At 41.8% G+C, this 12290-nt stretch overlaps 1 protein-coding gene across 1 annotated transcript; it reads left to right on the top strand.

Moving 5' to 3' along the window:
• Positions 1-402: 402 nt before the first annotated feature.
• LOC146325055 (uncharacterized) lies at positions 403-10010 on the top strand. Its single transcript, XM_084720834.1, has 3 exons — positions 403-1515; positions 2827-3144; positions 7760-10010. Exons 1-3 carry the CDS (start codon positions 690-692, stop codon positions 9772-9774), a joined length of 3159 nt encoding a protein of 1052 aa, XP_084576960.1. The 5' UTR covers positions 403-689; the 3' UTR covers positions 9775-10010.
• The last annotated feature ends 2280 nt before the right edge of the window (positions 10011-12290 follow it).

The following is a 12290-nucleotide window of genomic DNA, read 5'->3' as shown; positions in this document are numbered from 1 at the left end:
TGATGTTCATTTTGTGAATTATGGTCCTATTTAGAAAGAGTGGCTCTTGATACAGCTTGTGCCTCGTGGCTTACTACATGCTTTAGAGGGGATTGTACAGTCAGGTTCACCAGATGCACACTGTGGGTAAGCCTGCGATTGGTCACTTGTTTCAGGCAGCATTATACCTTGTTGCTAATGAAACCTACAAACATAAACAAGCTAGCAGTGTTACTATTTCTTTTGCAATGATTTAGACATTTAATGCCAGGGCTCACCTCAAAATGTGCAAATGTTCCACCAAAGCAGGTTTGACCCAACATCATTTTGCAGCGGCACCATCGCTGAATCATGGACTTCACCATCCCTAGAATAATTTTGATTGATGAGAGATACAAACAAGACAAACAACAATCTGCAAAGCTCACCACTGGACGCCACTAAATCCTGTACCCTGGTCCTTTAAATTAATTATGGGCCATTGCTACTAAATAGACAAGAATTCTGCAATGGAGCTGAACTAGGTTTTTAACTGTATTTCCACACCTGTGTGGTCTTATAATGTTTACATACCAAGAGTGCTTTTTGTGTTTGTTTGATTTCATGAAATGTGAAATGACGTGTTTTTCTCTTTCAACAGAAGCACAGTGGAAGTATGGTGTGACATTCGGACAGACAGCCAGAGGGACCAGTCACTGCTCACCACTCTGATGCAGACCATGGCTCCCATGTTCCTCCTCTTCCTGGGCCTCCTCCTCTCCCTCCTCCATCCTTCAGAAGCCCAGACTGTCATTGGCTCTTCCTCCTTCCCCCGTCTGGACCTGCCTGTTAATTCCTCACCTCAGCCAACCAAGCAGACTGCGAGATTCTGGCCTTCTTTGCCCTCCAGAGGGCGTAGTGATGTGCCTATCAGAGCCACTGCCTGGGTTAGACTGACAACTACGAACGCAGTGCAAGAGGGGCAAAGATTTCCCCGTCCCACTGAACAGTCCACTTTTATATCTGCCCTTTCTACACAGAACCTCAGCAGCGGGCCACTTTCAACTCAACCAACTGCCTCCAGGCCCAGGACTGATACAGCTAGTTTAACATTCAGCAGGGCTTTTGCAAAGGGAGATGCAACTACAAAGGGCTCAACCCCACTTCTGCCCACTTTGCCCTCCTCTGCTGTCGCTGAGTCTGCAGGTGATAAGCCTGTCACAGCAGGAAATCCAGGGGATGGATCAGTCAGAGAGACAGAGGATGATGATTTGCAGGGGTTGGGATCAGGTAGTAGTCCAACAGTAATGCTTGGAAAGGAAGAATCACCTGTTCCGACGCTTGATAATGAAATGGCACAGTATCAGCAACCGGCACAAACCGTGATATCTAAATTTTCGGATGTAAAAACACCACCACATGACAGTCAGACTCTGAAGCCTGACTTGTTTGTACTTACACCAGCCATCAAAATCACTACGACACCACAGACTGAGACAAGAGCCACGCTGTCCCCTGCAGTAACAAAGGCAACACCTCAGTCTGCAGTGCTAGCAGGTGAGATTTCAAATATGTTTGAATGAAGGCTTAGTTTAGTTTCAGTTTATTTCACTCATTTCAGTGTGTATTGTCTAACACTAGGTTTAGCGAAACAGATAATAGTCTCCATCATAATAATAGTCTAATAATAGACTCCATCATAAACCTCTTATATACACTTCATTTTTCAAGAAAAATCTAATATTACCTGCTAGAGCCCAACTGATACTGGATTTTTGGGGTTGATGCCAACATTAGGCAGTAAAAAAGTTTCTCATGTTGATATGATATAATGTACAAAGTATAGAATATATACATGAACAAACATTTTGCATTGATCTCTTTAAAGTGATTAACACTTAACACTTGTAATGGAGGCAGGATTATATACAGTTTATTATGAACTTTTTTATCCAAAAGGACATCTGGTTGCTGAAACAGTAAACTTTCACCAGTATTTTCACTAACTATAAATAAATATAGGTAAATAGAGCAAATGATATGTATATATTAAACCTGAATTAAGAAAACATATCAAATATACATAAAGATCCACTTATAAAGCTAGCAAATAAAACATTCTGCATTATGTTATGATTAAAGAAAAGTTTTCATAAAAGCACATATCGGACAACATATATATACTGATAGCACTATACAGACTGATACATCTGTGATAGGTCAATATCAGGCTCATAGTATTGGTCCATATATCAGTCAGGTTCTAGTGCTCCTTTCTTAATAATAACATAACATCATCAGTCAGTACAGATGGCCTTTTTCCATTTCACACATATTCACATACATTCAATGACACCTTAGCATAAATATTACTCACGTTCACAAGTTCATACTTGTCCCATTTTCTCTATAATTTTTTAAAAATGTTATATTTGAGCAACAATTCATTATTGTCCAGAGAATTCCACAGTTTCTCTTCATATACTTTAATTTAGTGTATGCATACAGAAAATTTTAATTAAATTTCCTTCTATGTGCCTCATAATTTGACCTCAACATAAACAACTTTTGTAGGTTTTCAGCTAATAGTCTGGTCTAATGAATCTTTTCTGTAATACACACAAAGGTTTAGTATTTGACATGAACATGTTGCTCCACACCTCTGTGCAGTATCCAAAATGTGAAAGAATAAGAGAACAGTACAGGATATGAAGTGCAGCAGAATCTAAAGTGTCCTTTGCTTTAAAACTGCAACACTTTTCTATTTATTTATTCTCTGAAGGGTGAATGCTTCATGACAGTAAGGTGCTGTTGAGGTCAAAGTCTTTACACCATGTCACACGTGTCTTTCCCATGTCATTTTTTTAGGTGAACTGACAGCAAACCCTCCTTCCACCGCCAGAGTTACTCCAAAGCATGAGATTGCTGCTGTGACATTACCCCAATCCTCGACTACCACCACCGGCTCCATCGATAAACAGTCACAGACTGCCAAACAACCAGTTACTGCCCAGAGCGGTTCAAACACCACAACACAGCAAGTGACAACTACATCTACAACCAGTGTTCTTAGAACTACTACACAGGCGACTGTGAGAATATCCCTCAAAACCACAAATCAGCCCAACAAAACAGCACAACAGGGAAGAAATACAACCAGCACAACTGTACAGTCATCAAGGACAGGTAAGAAATGAGTCTTGTCCTCTGTAGTTGACTACTTATAGAATGACCTTTATCCTGTGATAATTTAAAATGGAATTATTTGCGCAGCTGGGACTTTTTTACTGGAACAATCTGGAAAAGGCTTCAAAGGAGGGAAAAAAGTAGAGAAACGTTTCCAGTGGAAAGTGGGGAGGTGGTAGCTATAGGATAGAAAGTTTGAGCAAGAGGTGAGAGGGAGGGTTGAAGAGGGGGCGGGTAGAATTGCAGCCAGGCAAAGAGATAGACAAGGGGAAGGCAGCGTCTGAGAAAGAGACTGTTGGGAATACCGATGAGAGAGGAGATTTGGGTGGGTGAACGTGTGGTAGAAGAAAGGTACAGGCAGAGAAATGCTAGGAGCGGGGATGGTAATGAAATCCAGATGCACGGAGAAAGGGATGAAGGGAGGGGAGTTCAGAAAAAAGTCGATGGAAAAGGAAAAGCATGACACATGGGGCATATGAGCCAGTCTCTTAGATACCATGTGAACAACATCTTAATGACTTTTAAACATTCAGACTCTCCTATCCCATTACAGGACATTTAAAGTCAAGTACATTCTTTGGTAGGTCACTGACAGTATTTATGGCCTCCATCCACGGCTGTACCAGTCTGTTGAACATTTATATTTCTGACAACCTTTTTACTTTTACTCTCCAGATTTGTTTACTTTAGTTTTAAAGCATTTGAGTGGAATTATTGACTTTCCACCATCAAGACTGATTTCAACCTAAATGCACTGGGACACACACATGTCGATTCCTTGGTGTATGCATCACTGCAGGACTGACCCAAAAGGGCTCACCTTTATTCAAAGAAGTCTGAGAACCAGCTTCTGCTGAGGCTGAACAGAAGTTTTGGTAGTCTTATAGAGACGACAGAATTGACACTTCCTAAGTCCCACCCTTTTTCATTCCATGTTCCAATGACAGCTGAACAAGCTTGGTACCTTGGCCAACTTTGTCCTTTCCTGTGTCCTTCACTTAGATATGCTATGTGCTAGTTTCGTCTATGTTGAAAAGAAAAATATGTTCTGAACATGGTCAAAAGACATTGCTAAGGAACCTGTAAAAGCAAATATATTCACATCTTAAGTTAGCTAATGTTAGCAAAACACTAGCTTACTAGCAGGCTAATCTACATCAATCATTAGCTAGCTGCTTAGCCAGTGCTTGACCCTATATGTACAGTAGTTTTTACAGGAAAAGGAGAAAGCTGACTTAGGTACCAAGCTTGTTCGACTGTTATTAGAGCACAGAGCAAAATGAGGGGAGACATAGGAAGGTTTCTTACAGAATACAAAAGGTTCAAAGAGAACCGAAGTTTGTTCTCGTGTTAATCAGAACGTTTCAAGCTCTGTTGCTCACACTGAAAACTAATTTGCAGATTGAGGCACTGTCAATGTTCATTATTTTCATAATTTTGTTCTTAAAACTTTATTTTAAAGCTAAAATATGTAACATTTCCACATTAAAATGTCTCAAAACAACAAAGGTTATATATTGTGTAGAGTATTTTTCCTACAATGTTCAAATGCAGAAAAGGTAATGGGGTATTTCCTGCTAGTCGTTGCTAGCTAGTTGCTATTTCTATTACTTCCAAGACAACACAGCATACATCAGATATGTCAGAGAGTGAGGAAAAAGTTGGCTAAACATGACTAAACATAAATTTTATGACATTACCTTGTCCATAAACAAGATCTCTGCCAGTGTCATGTCTGATTGATTTTCATCAGCTGGTTGTTTAAAAGTAAAAGTAACGAAAAAAACTCCCATGATCCCACGCTACTTCACAATGTGAGAGAGACCCCTAGAGGCAGAATTTATATATTGTGCATTTAATAGTCTTTGAATTATTAACATAACGTGAGGGTCAGTTAGCACAGAAACAGTACTTTGAGTACATTTCAGGGTCTGTGCTTTTTCACTTTTACTTGAGCAAAGAAATTGAAATGGAAATCTTACCAGAGTCGTTTTTTTTGACACAAGTATATGTACTTCTACTTGAGTAAACAAAGTGTGTACTTTTGCCACATCTGACTGTATGTATATACCTATATCTGTATCTGGATTGTGTTTCCTATGAACAGGATATTTATTTTTCGGTTCATTGCAACATGTGGGCATATAAAGCTGCGCAAAGCAGCGTATGTGTGTGTTAAAGAGAAAACTCCAGGCTAGGGGTAGGTAGGTTTAAGTGTAACCAGCTGTGAAATGTGATCAGCACATCTGGAATGTGTCTGGATCTTGCTCCTGTAAGAAAAAAAGGTTTGAGGGAAGGAAGTAAAACATACCTTTATATAAATAAATAAGTGTGTCTGTGATCTGTATGCACTGCTTGCCTGTGTGAGTCTGAAAGTAAAACGTGTGTTATAGAAGGGAGTGTAAGTCAGGAAGTGAGACACATGTTGGAGTGAGTCATTAGTCAGTGTGTCAGCTTTATGGGTGTCTTCTACAGGGTGAGGATGGGGTTGAAAGCCCTGCAAGTGTTTCATGGTTTGAGTGTTTTACCACTGATCGTATTGTTCCATCATTCATCAAGTTTAAATGTGAGTGTTGGAAAGAATTCCTTATACATTATTCTAGATAGATGACCTTTAGCCACCATTGTTTCTTATTTCCCTGTCAGTCACGCGTCATTTTTTATGTTTGCCGGCTTATCTCTATAAAATACTTTGGTGGTATCATTCACATAATTTTATGGTGCTTACTCAGCTCTTGTATGCTTTGTTTTGTTTTTATGCTGAGTTATCTTTACAGTTGAGTCCACAAAGTGTTCAGTGATGAATGACCCCATGATTATAATGCGGTTGGGTGTTTCCAGGGTATTGCAGGAGAAGAAGGTGGAGTGCCTTGAACAAACAGAAGTATGTGTGTGCATGAGAAAATGAGAGAGAGACAGAGAGATAATGAGACGTCACATCTCCAAGATGTTGTCTTGTCCCATGAGGTAGTTGTGTATTGTATAATACTACAAATTTACTGCAGATTTATCCCCACTAGTGGATGTATTGTGACACTGCTTTGGTTGTTGTGTAATGTAGATGTTCTTGTTAATTATATAATCTAATCCAATTAAGCCACACAATTACTACGCAGCTATCCTGAGGAGTTCTGAACAGCATAATAGCTCATATATTTACAATATTAAGGTTTTCAGTGTAGATGCTTTGATACTTTTGATATTATATATTTAAAATGAAATATTATCCATTGCTTATAGTATTGAAAGTACCGAAGCTGTAAAACAAATGAAGTGCTCAGTAAAGACCTCGTTTTAGTTCTGTCTTGTCCTGCGAGAAGTTTTTCCTACAGCATAGGAAAACCACACAGTGTTCAGTCAGTGTTAAATTTTCAGTGACCAGAGTGCAGGTTGTTGGTTGTTTTTTTGTTGGGTTTTTTTAAAAAATCTATTTTGTGTGCCTGGCCCTTTTGTTTTAGCATGGCATTGAAAGAGGTATTAAATATTATTTTTGTACTAGAATTGTATCAAAGTTTAAAATTCTGATGTCATTACAACTCTATTTATGATTATAATGTGGATGATGTCGTGGAACTGTATTCAAATCATACTGACATTTTGCATGTTGTAGTTGCTATTCCACTGATGCATAATTAGACTTTACATCCTCTGCACCCTGTATGCTGATATTAGCTGGTGTATGCCTTGTGTTTGGATAACAATTGCAGTTGTGTGTACCATGAGTACATATAGGCTTACATGATCTGTAATCTGCACAATTCTGCTTGTACAAAGGGGGACTATCTGTGGTTTAGATCTATTTTTTCTAAACTAAGTTTTGTTCTGAAACTCACAAACAGCAGAGAGAAAAGGAACTGATACAAATTTGATAAGATTTTAAAAATAGAAGTTATTGAGACTGCACAAGTTCCCTAATTTGATTAGACCTTGTCTTCATAACATGAAGCCCTGGGACAATGTGTCTGTGCAGAACTGATTAGGTTACGACGAAGAACTGAGAGGGTCAGTTGGTTCTAGCTTATGACTGTGGTGGTGAGCTACACCCCTCTAGTGGCTGTAAAATAGTATTTCATGTACTTTTATACTATTGCATTCACTGATTCCACTCAAACCCAACTCTTAGACCTTTACAGTTAGGCAGTAAAAAGAAAGGCAGATTCCATCACCAAGGACCTTTAAGACTTCTTCACCACTCCGTACAGCTATTCCATCAGGCTGCTGCTATGTAACGCCTCTAGCCAAAAAGAGAACTTACAAAAACTCCTTAATTGCCATTGATATATTCATTTTAAACAAGGCCAAATGTTGTACTATCACTATTTTTTAATGCAGCTTTCCACACCAGATCTGATTTAATTGTGGAATTGTCTGTGTTTTAATGCTATTTCAATTTTCTGAGTCTAGTTTTTTTTTTTTTTATCTTTGTGAGCCCCTAGCCTAAGATAATTTTCTGTCACTGTGTGATTAACAAAGTTTTTTTTAATCTTTTGATCTTGAATCTTTGCTCTGCTTTCAAGATAAATGATATTTACAATAAAAATTACTGCTAACATAACTACCTACTATGTACTTACTCAAAAAATTGAAAACCAAATCTCTGTTTCTCTGTTTCTAGGGATCACTTCCTTCCTTGCCACTGGTGTTGTACCCGTTGCCCGAACAAGAGTAAGCCCCACATATCAGACTATTGGTCAGAGGAACCGTTCCATTCTCCTCGGACATCCTCACCAAGCTCCTTACTCTACTTCTGACCCAGCCCCCCCTCTCCTCGCCAGTCCCTCCCCCAATGCCACACTTCTCTACTGGGGGGACCTGAGCCGGACGTTGGCCTTCGCCTGGGAGCTGCATGTCTACGGCTCAGCGAGCCTCTTCCTCCTCCTGTTTGCTGGTGCTGCTCTCGGCCTCACCCTGTCTCCTGGCACAAACTGTCCTCACCGGGGGGCGGTTGCACTTGCCAACGCTCTGTTGTTTCTGGCTGGAGGTCTCAGATCAGCTCTGTTTCTAATCGACCCCTATGGCACACGGAAATTTCTCCCTCGACCCGCAGTTACGGCCATCTACAACCTGCCTCTACACCTACTGGTGTGGACACAGGCTGCCCTGGCACTGCTGGCACTGAGGGTAGCAGGAGTGAGTGTGTTACCTTCGACTTTGGAGCGTCCTCCTCTGGTGGCTGTGTTGGCTGTGTTGCAGTGCACCTTGCTGCTGGCGGCTGATCTGCTTTCCCCAGCGCTGTCCCCTGTGGTGCCCGTCACCCTACAGGTCCTGTCCCTCTGCTGGGGTCTGGGTCTCTGTCTGGGCTTCCTCTGCTATGTGTTTCCACGGATTCGCTGCCCTCCTATTCCCCATCCTGGAGTCCCTGAAGAGGGCAGGAGGAAGGCTTGGACAGGGAGCAAGAGGGTAGGGGTGATCCTGGGGCGAGTGTTGGCAGTGTGTGCAGTTCTGGGGGCACTCTGCTGTGGGCTGCATGTTCATGCCACCTTATGGCTATATGGACTGCTGGGAAACTGGACCCGCTTCAACTGGGGATGGTGGCTGGTGCACTTCTGGGCCCGACTCCTGGAACTGGCCTGGGGGTTCTCCCTCCTTCTCCTGGCTTCCTGGGTGTTCTGGAGGCCTCAAGGTTGTCGAGGAAGGGAGGAAGGTGGAACAGATGGCAGAGCAGCCGGAGACCTGCCGTCCCCTGGCCAGTCAGTAGGCTCCACTCAGAGACATACCTGCTGGTCCAAGATTGTCCAGAGCCTGCGGGGAAAACCCTGTAGAAAGTCTGAGAGTAATGGTGTGGGGGGAGGAGGAGTTGGAGGACCAGGCGAGGTGCCTAACAACTGGGCTGGCCAGGAGCGTCCTGGAGCGGACATCAGCAAGAGTCTGATCAGGAACCAGAACCATGAACTAGCTGTTCCCCAGTCACGCTGTGTCAAAGACAGCAACCGACGCAATCACAGGGGCCACTCTCCAGAACGAGGTGTATCTGACGGCTCCACAGGCTCTCTGCTGCGACTGCAGGCGCTGGGCCGCCCTCCACAGCGTTCAGTGAGTGGCAGTCTGGACCAGGACAGGGACACTTCTGTGTCTCTTTATGAGTTTGATCTACGTCCTCCGTCTCCCATCGACCTGACACGCAGCATAGACGAGGCTCTGCACAGGGAACACCTGCTCGGAGGAGGGAGCTTATTTCATCCTTTGAACCAAATCTCACAGTCCCCCTCCCCGGGCTCAGGGGTCAGCCAGGGGCCCTGGCTCCGCAGGAACAGTGACCCTCAGATGCTGTCTGAAAGCAGTGAGGCCCCAACAGAGTCTTCCATGCCACTGGGGGGCAGCGTTCTCAGCAGTGTGCCCAGCAGACAGGTGACTGCTCCCCCCACACCCTCCCACCAGGGTCACAGGTGGGCTGGGAACACGGTAGGAAGTGTCCCTTCATCAGTGTCCTGCCCTGTGTCACTCCGTCCCTCCAGAACATCAACAGGACATCTGGGGGAGGATGGAGTGGATGACACGCGGCCATTCATCACCCCAGACTCAGAGAGAGCGCGGGGTAGGGCTGGGAGACCAGTGGGGTCACGGAGTTACCTGGAAGTCAGTCGACATGACGACTCTGCCAGTGTGAGCAGTGAGATTATTGATCTATGAACCAAACCTTGGACTCTGGGGACCAATGACTGCACATCAAACACACACATTTAACAAATGCTGTTCAGCAAATATTGGGAAAATCTGACCAGTGAACTGCCTAAAAATGAATTATTTTTAGAAGAGGGAAAATATTTAAAAGTGTCTCTGGGTGATGACCTTAAAGGAAGAGTTTGGATTATTTTAAGTAGGGCTGAATGAGGTATTTCTCTATAGTCAACGTAATACACAAAGTAGATGACAAGCAGTAATAGTTTAAGTGTACATTATATTTAGAATATTTACCCCCCCCTTACCTTGCCATCACCAAGCCTTTTTAGAATGTGTAATCAGCCAGATGTTGCTTTCTCCAAATAAACCAAACTCCATGGGCAAAATCCGTCATTTTACTTCACAGAACACATGATTTTTTTGGTCTACCACTGCGTTGATCTGTTAGTTTGTTTGTATTATTGTGTGACTTTGGTGTTTTAAATGGTTTGTTCAATTCACTGAAGTCACACAAACAAACTGATTGAGGCAGCACTAGCCCAGCAACTCTGCAAGACAAAATTACGGGTATTGCCCATTGAGTTTGGTTTGTTTGGAGTGATATTTGGCTTATATAACGGTGGATTCCCATGGGACAAAGCTCTCTGACGGCAAAGTAAAGCAGTGAAATAATTTAAATATAGCATACGCTTAAACTGATAAAGGGTTTTTGGGTGCACCTATTTTTAAGTTGATAAAATACGATTTATTGCCGATCCTGTCCACAGCAGTACCTTGCTTAGCTTCCTTCTTGGCTTCTCCAAACTGGGGGCATACTGACCGCCATCAACTGTAGGTAATACACTGGCTATCGATAAGTACCTCATACAACCTCACTTCAAATAACCCGAACTATTCCTTTAAAGAATATCACCTAGTTGCATTGTACCTTGTTACAGGGTTAAAAAAAAGTTGTTTGTGGCACAGATATGGTAAAATCTTTACTCTAGGAGTAAAACTGGGAGATATAGCACAGATAAGCAAGACAGCACACTCATAACACTTTTCTTCTTTTTCACACACACGATCTCCCGCTCTTTCTTGTCCTGTTTTTCTCTCAAGCACACACTCCTACATAACACTGGTATAACTTCAAGTACACTGGGACCATGAATACATTTCAACAGGGTTTAAAGCAGGTCCCTGCTTGTGACAGGTTTTAAATTTGTTATTTTTAAATTTTGATCTTCCCATAACTTGTGAAGTCCATAACATAGGTTTAGATCATCCACCCCCTGTCTAGAAACAGCACCATGGAGAGTTTCAGTAAGGTTGAAGAGTAAAAAACAAACGTGGCTCTAAGCGTCTGTGGGCCCCATTTCTATTGTTTCTGTGAAAAAAAAAATGTCTGCATATCAACTGTTGTGAACTTCATGGCTTTCATAGAGGTTTTTTTTTGCTGTTTTCCATATTTCAAGTTGCTTTGTGATGTAAAGACGTGCCATACATAACCTTGGTTGGTTCTGTGCTATTTTTATGGTTGTATAAACCCATTATTTGGGTTAACTCTCTATAGCGTCTTATCAGTATCATAGTGACTCACCTACGGATTACTACTTCTAAGCTCTTAACATGCTGCTGCTGTTGTTGTTGTCCAGTCTGCCTCGTACTGTTTGTTAATGTGAAGCCGATTACATAAAGAGACAGGCAGTTAACAACAGCCAGAAACATGCAGACGCATGCTTACATGTGAAAGTGCTGCTGAGGCTTTTAGCTATAGCTGAAATTGTCAGACTACAAAACAAGATTCAAGCATTCACCTGTGAGTTTTATGCATTTCATCTTATTATTTTGCTGTAGGACAAAGCTTTTGCAATCAATAATTATGTACGAGTAAAGCCTCCGACTGCATTTGATGAAAAATATTATTACATAATCATGATCCCGTCAGTTGCATTGAATCAAATCAGACTGTTTGATATGTTAACAAAATAATAAAAGCTGCATAGCTTTGCAGGGTTGCATCCCCAAACAACTGGCTTGGCATGAACCTCAGATCTCTTATACTAGACCTTATTCAATAACAGAGCACTTAACTGTAAGCCTGAGCACTAGACCTAAGTATTTTACTACTCAAGAGGAAAATATCTTTCAAATATATGATGTATAAGCAACAATGTAAATAATGTTATTTTTGATGTTCATGAATAAAAGGTGTATTTGAAACATAGCTGTAGTTGTTACTGTGAAAGACAATCTAAAGTGGTATTGCTTATGTGTCTGAGCTGTGCAGACAGTTATGCTATTGTGACATCAGACTGAGGTCTGTTCAGGACACGCAGAGCTGTGACAGTTAATACTCGCCTGGGTTATATCAAGGACTCTCTGGGCTGTGCTCAGAATTGTAATTATGCTGGTTTTGCATTAGACCGTGACAAAGATATCGGAAAGAAACAGACAAAACACTTCACATGGAACCATATGTAGTCTGTTAATTAGCTCGAATCTGTTTGGTGATCTTGAAAATAGCCCAGTCTCCTCAGTTT

Source organism: Lutjanus erythropterus, chromosome 6 (genome assembly GCF_056507025.1).
Source record: "Lutjanus erythropterus isolate fLutEry1 chromosome 6, fLutEry1.hap2, whole genome shotgun sequence".
NCBI lineage: Eukaryota > Metazoa > Chordata > Actinopteri > Lutjaniformes > Lutjanidae > Lutjanus > Lutjanus erythropterus.
The sequence above is the reverse complement of the archived record's forward strand: the minus strand, read 5'-3'. Positions and strand labels throughout refer to the sequence as shown.

Bases quoted from the DNA above. Each gene is read 5' to 3' on its own strand.
- LOC146325055 (XM_084720834.1), top strand. From the start codon at position 690: ATGCAGACCATGGCTCCCATGTTCCTCCTCTTCCTGGGCCTCCTCCTC. The intron at 1,516-2,826 runs GTGAGATTTCAA...TCATTTTTTTAG, and splicing joins TCAGTCTGCAGTGCTAGCAG to GTGAACTGACAGCAAACCCT. The intron at 3,145-7,759 runs GTAAGAAATGAG...CTCTGTTTCTAG, and splicing joins TGTACAGTCATCAAGGACAG to GGATCACTTCCTTCCTTGCC.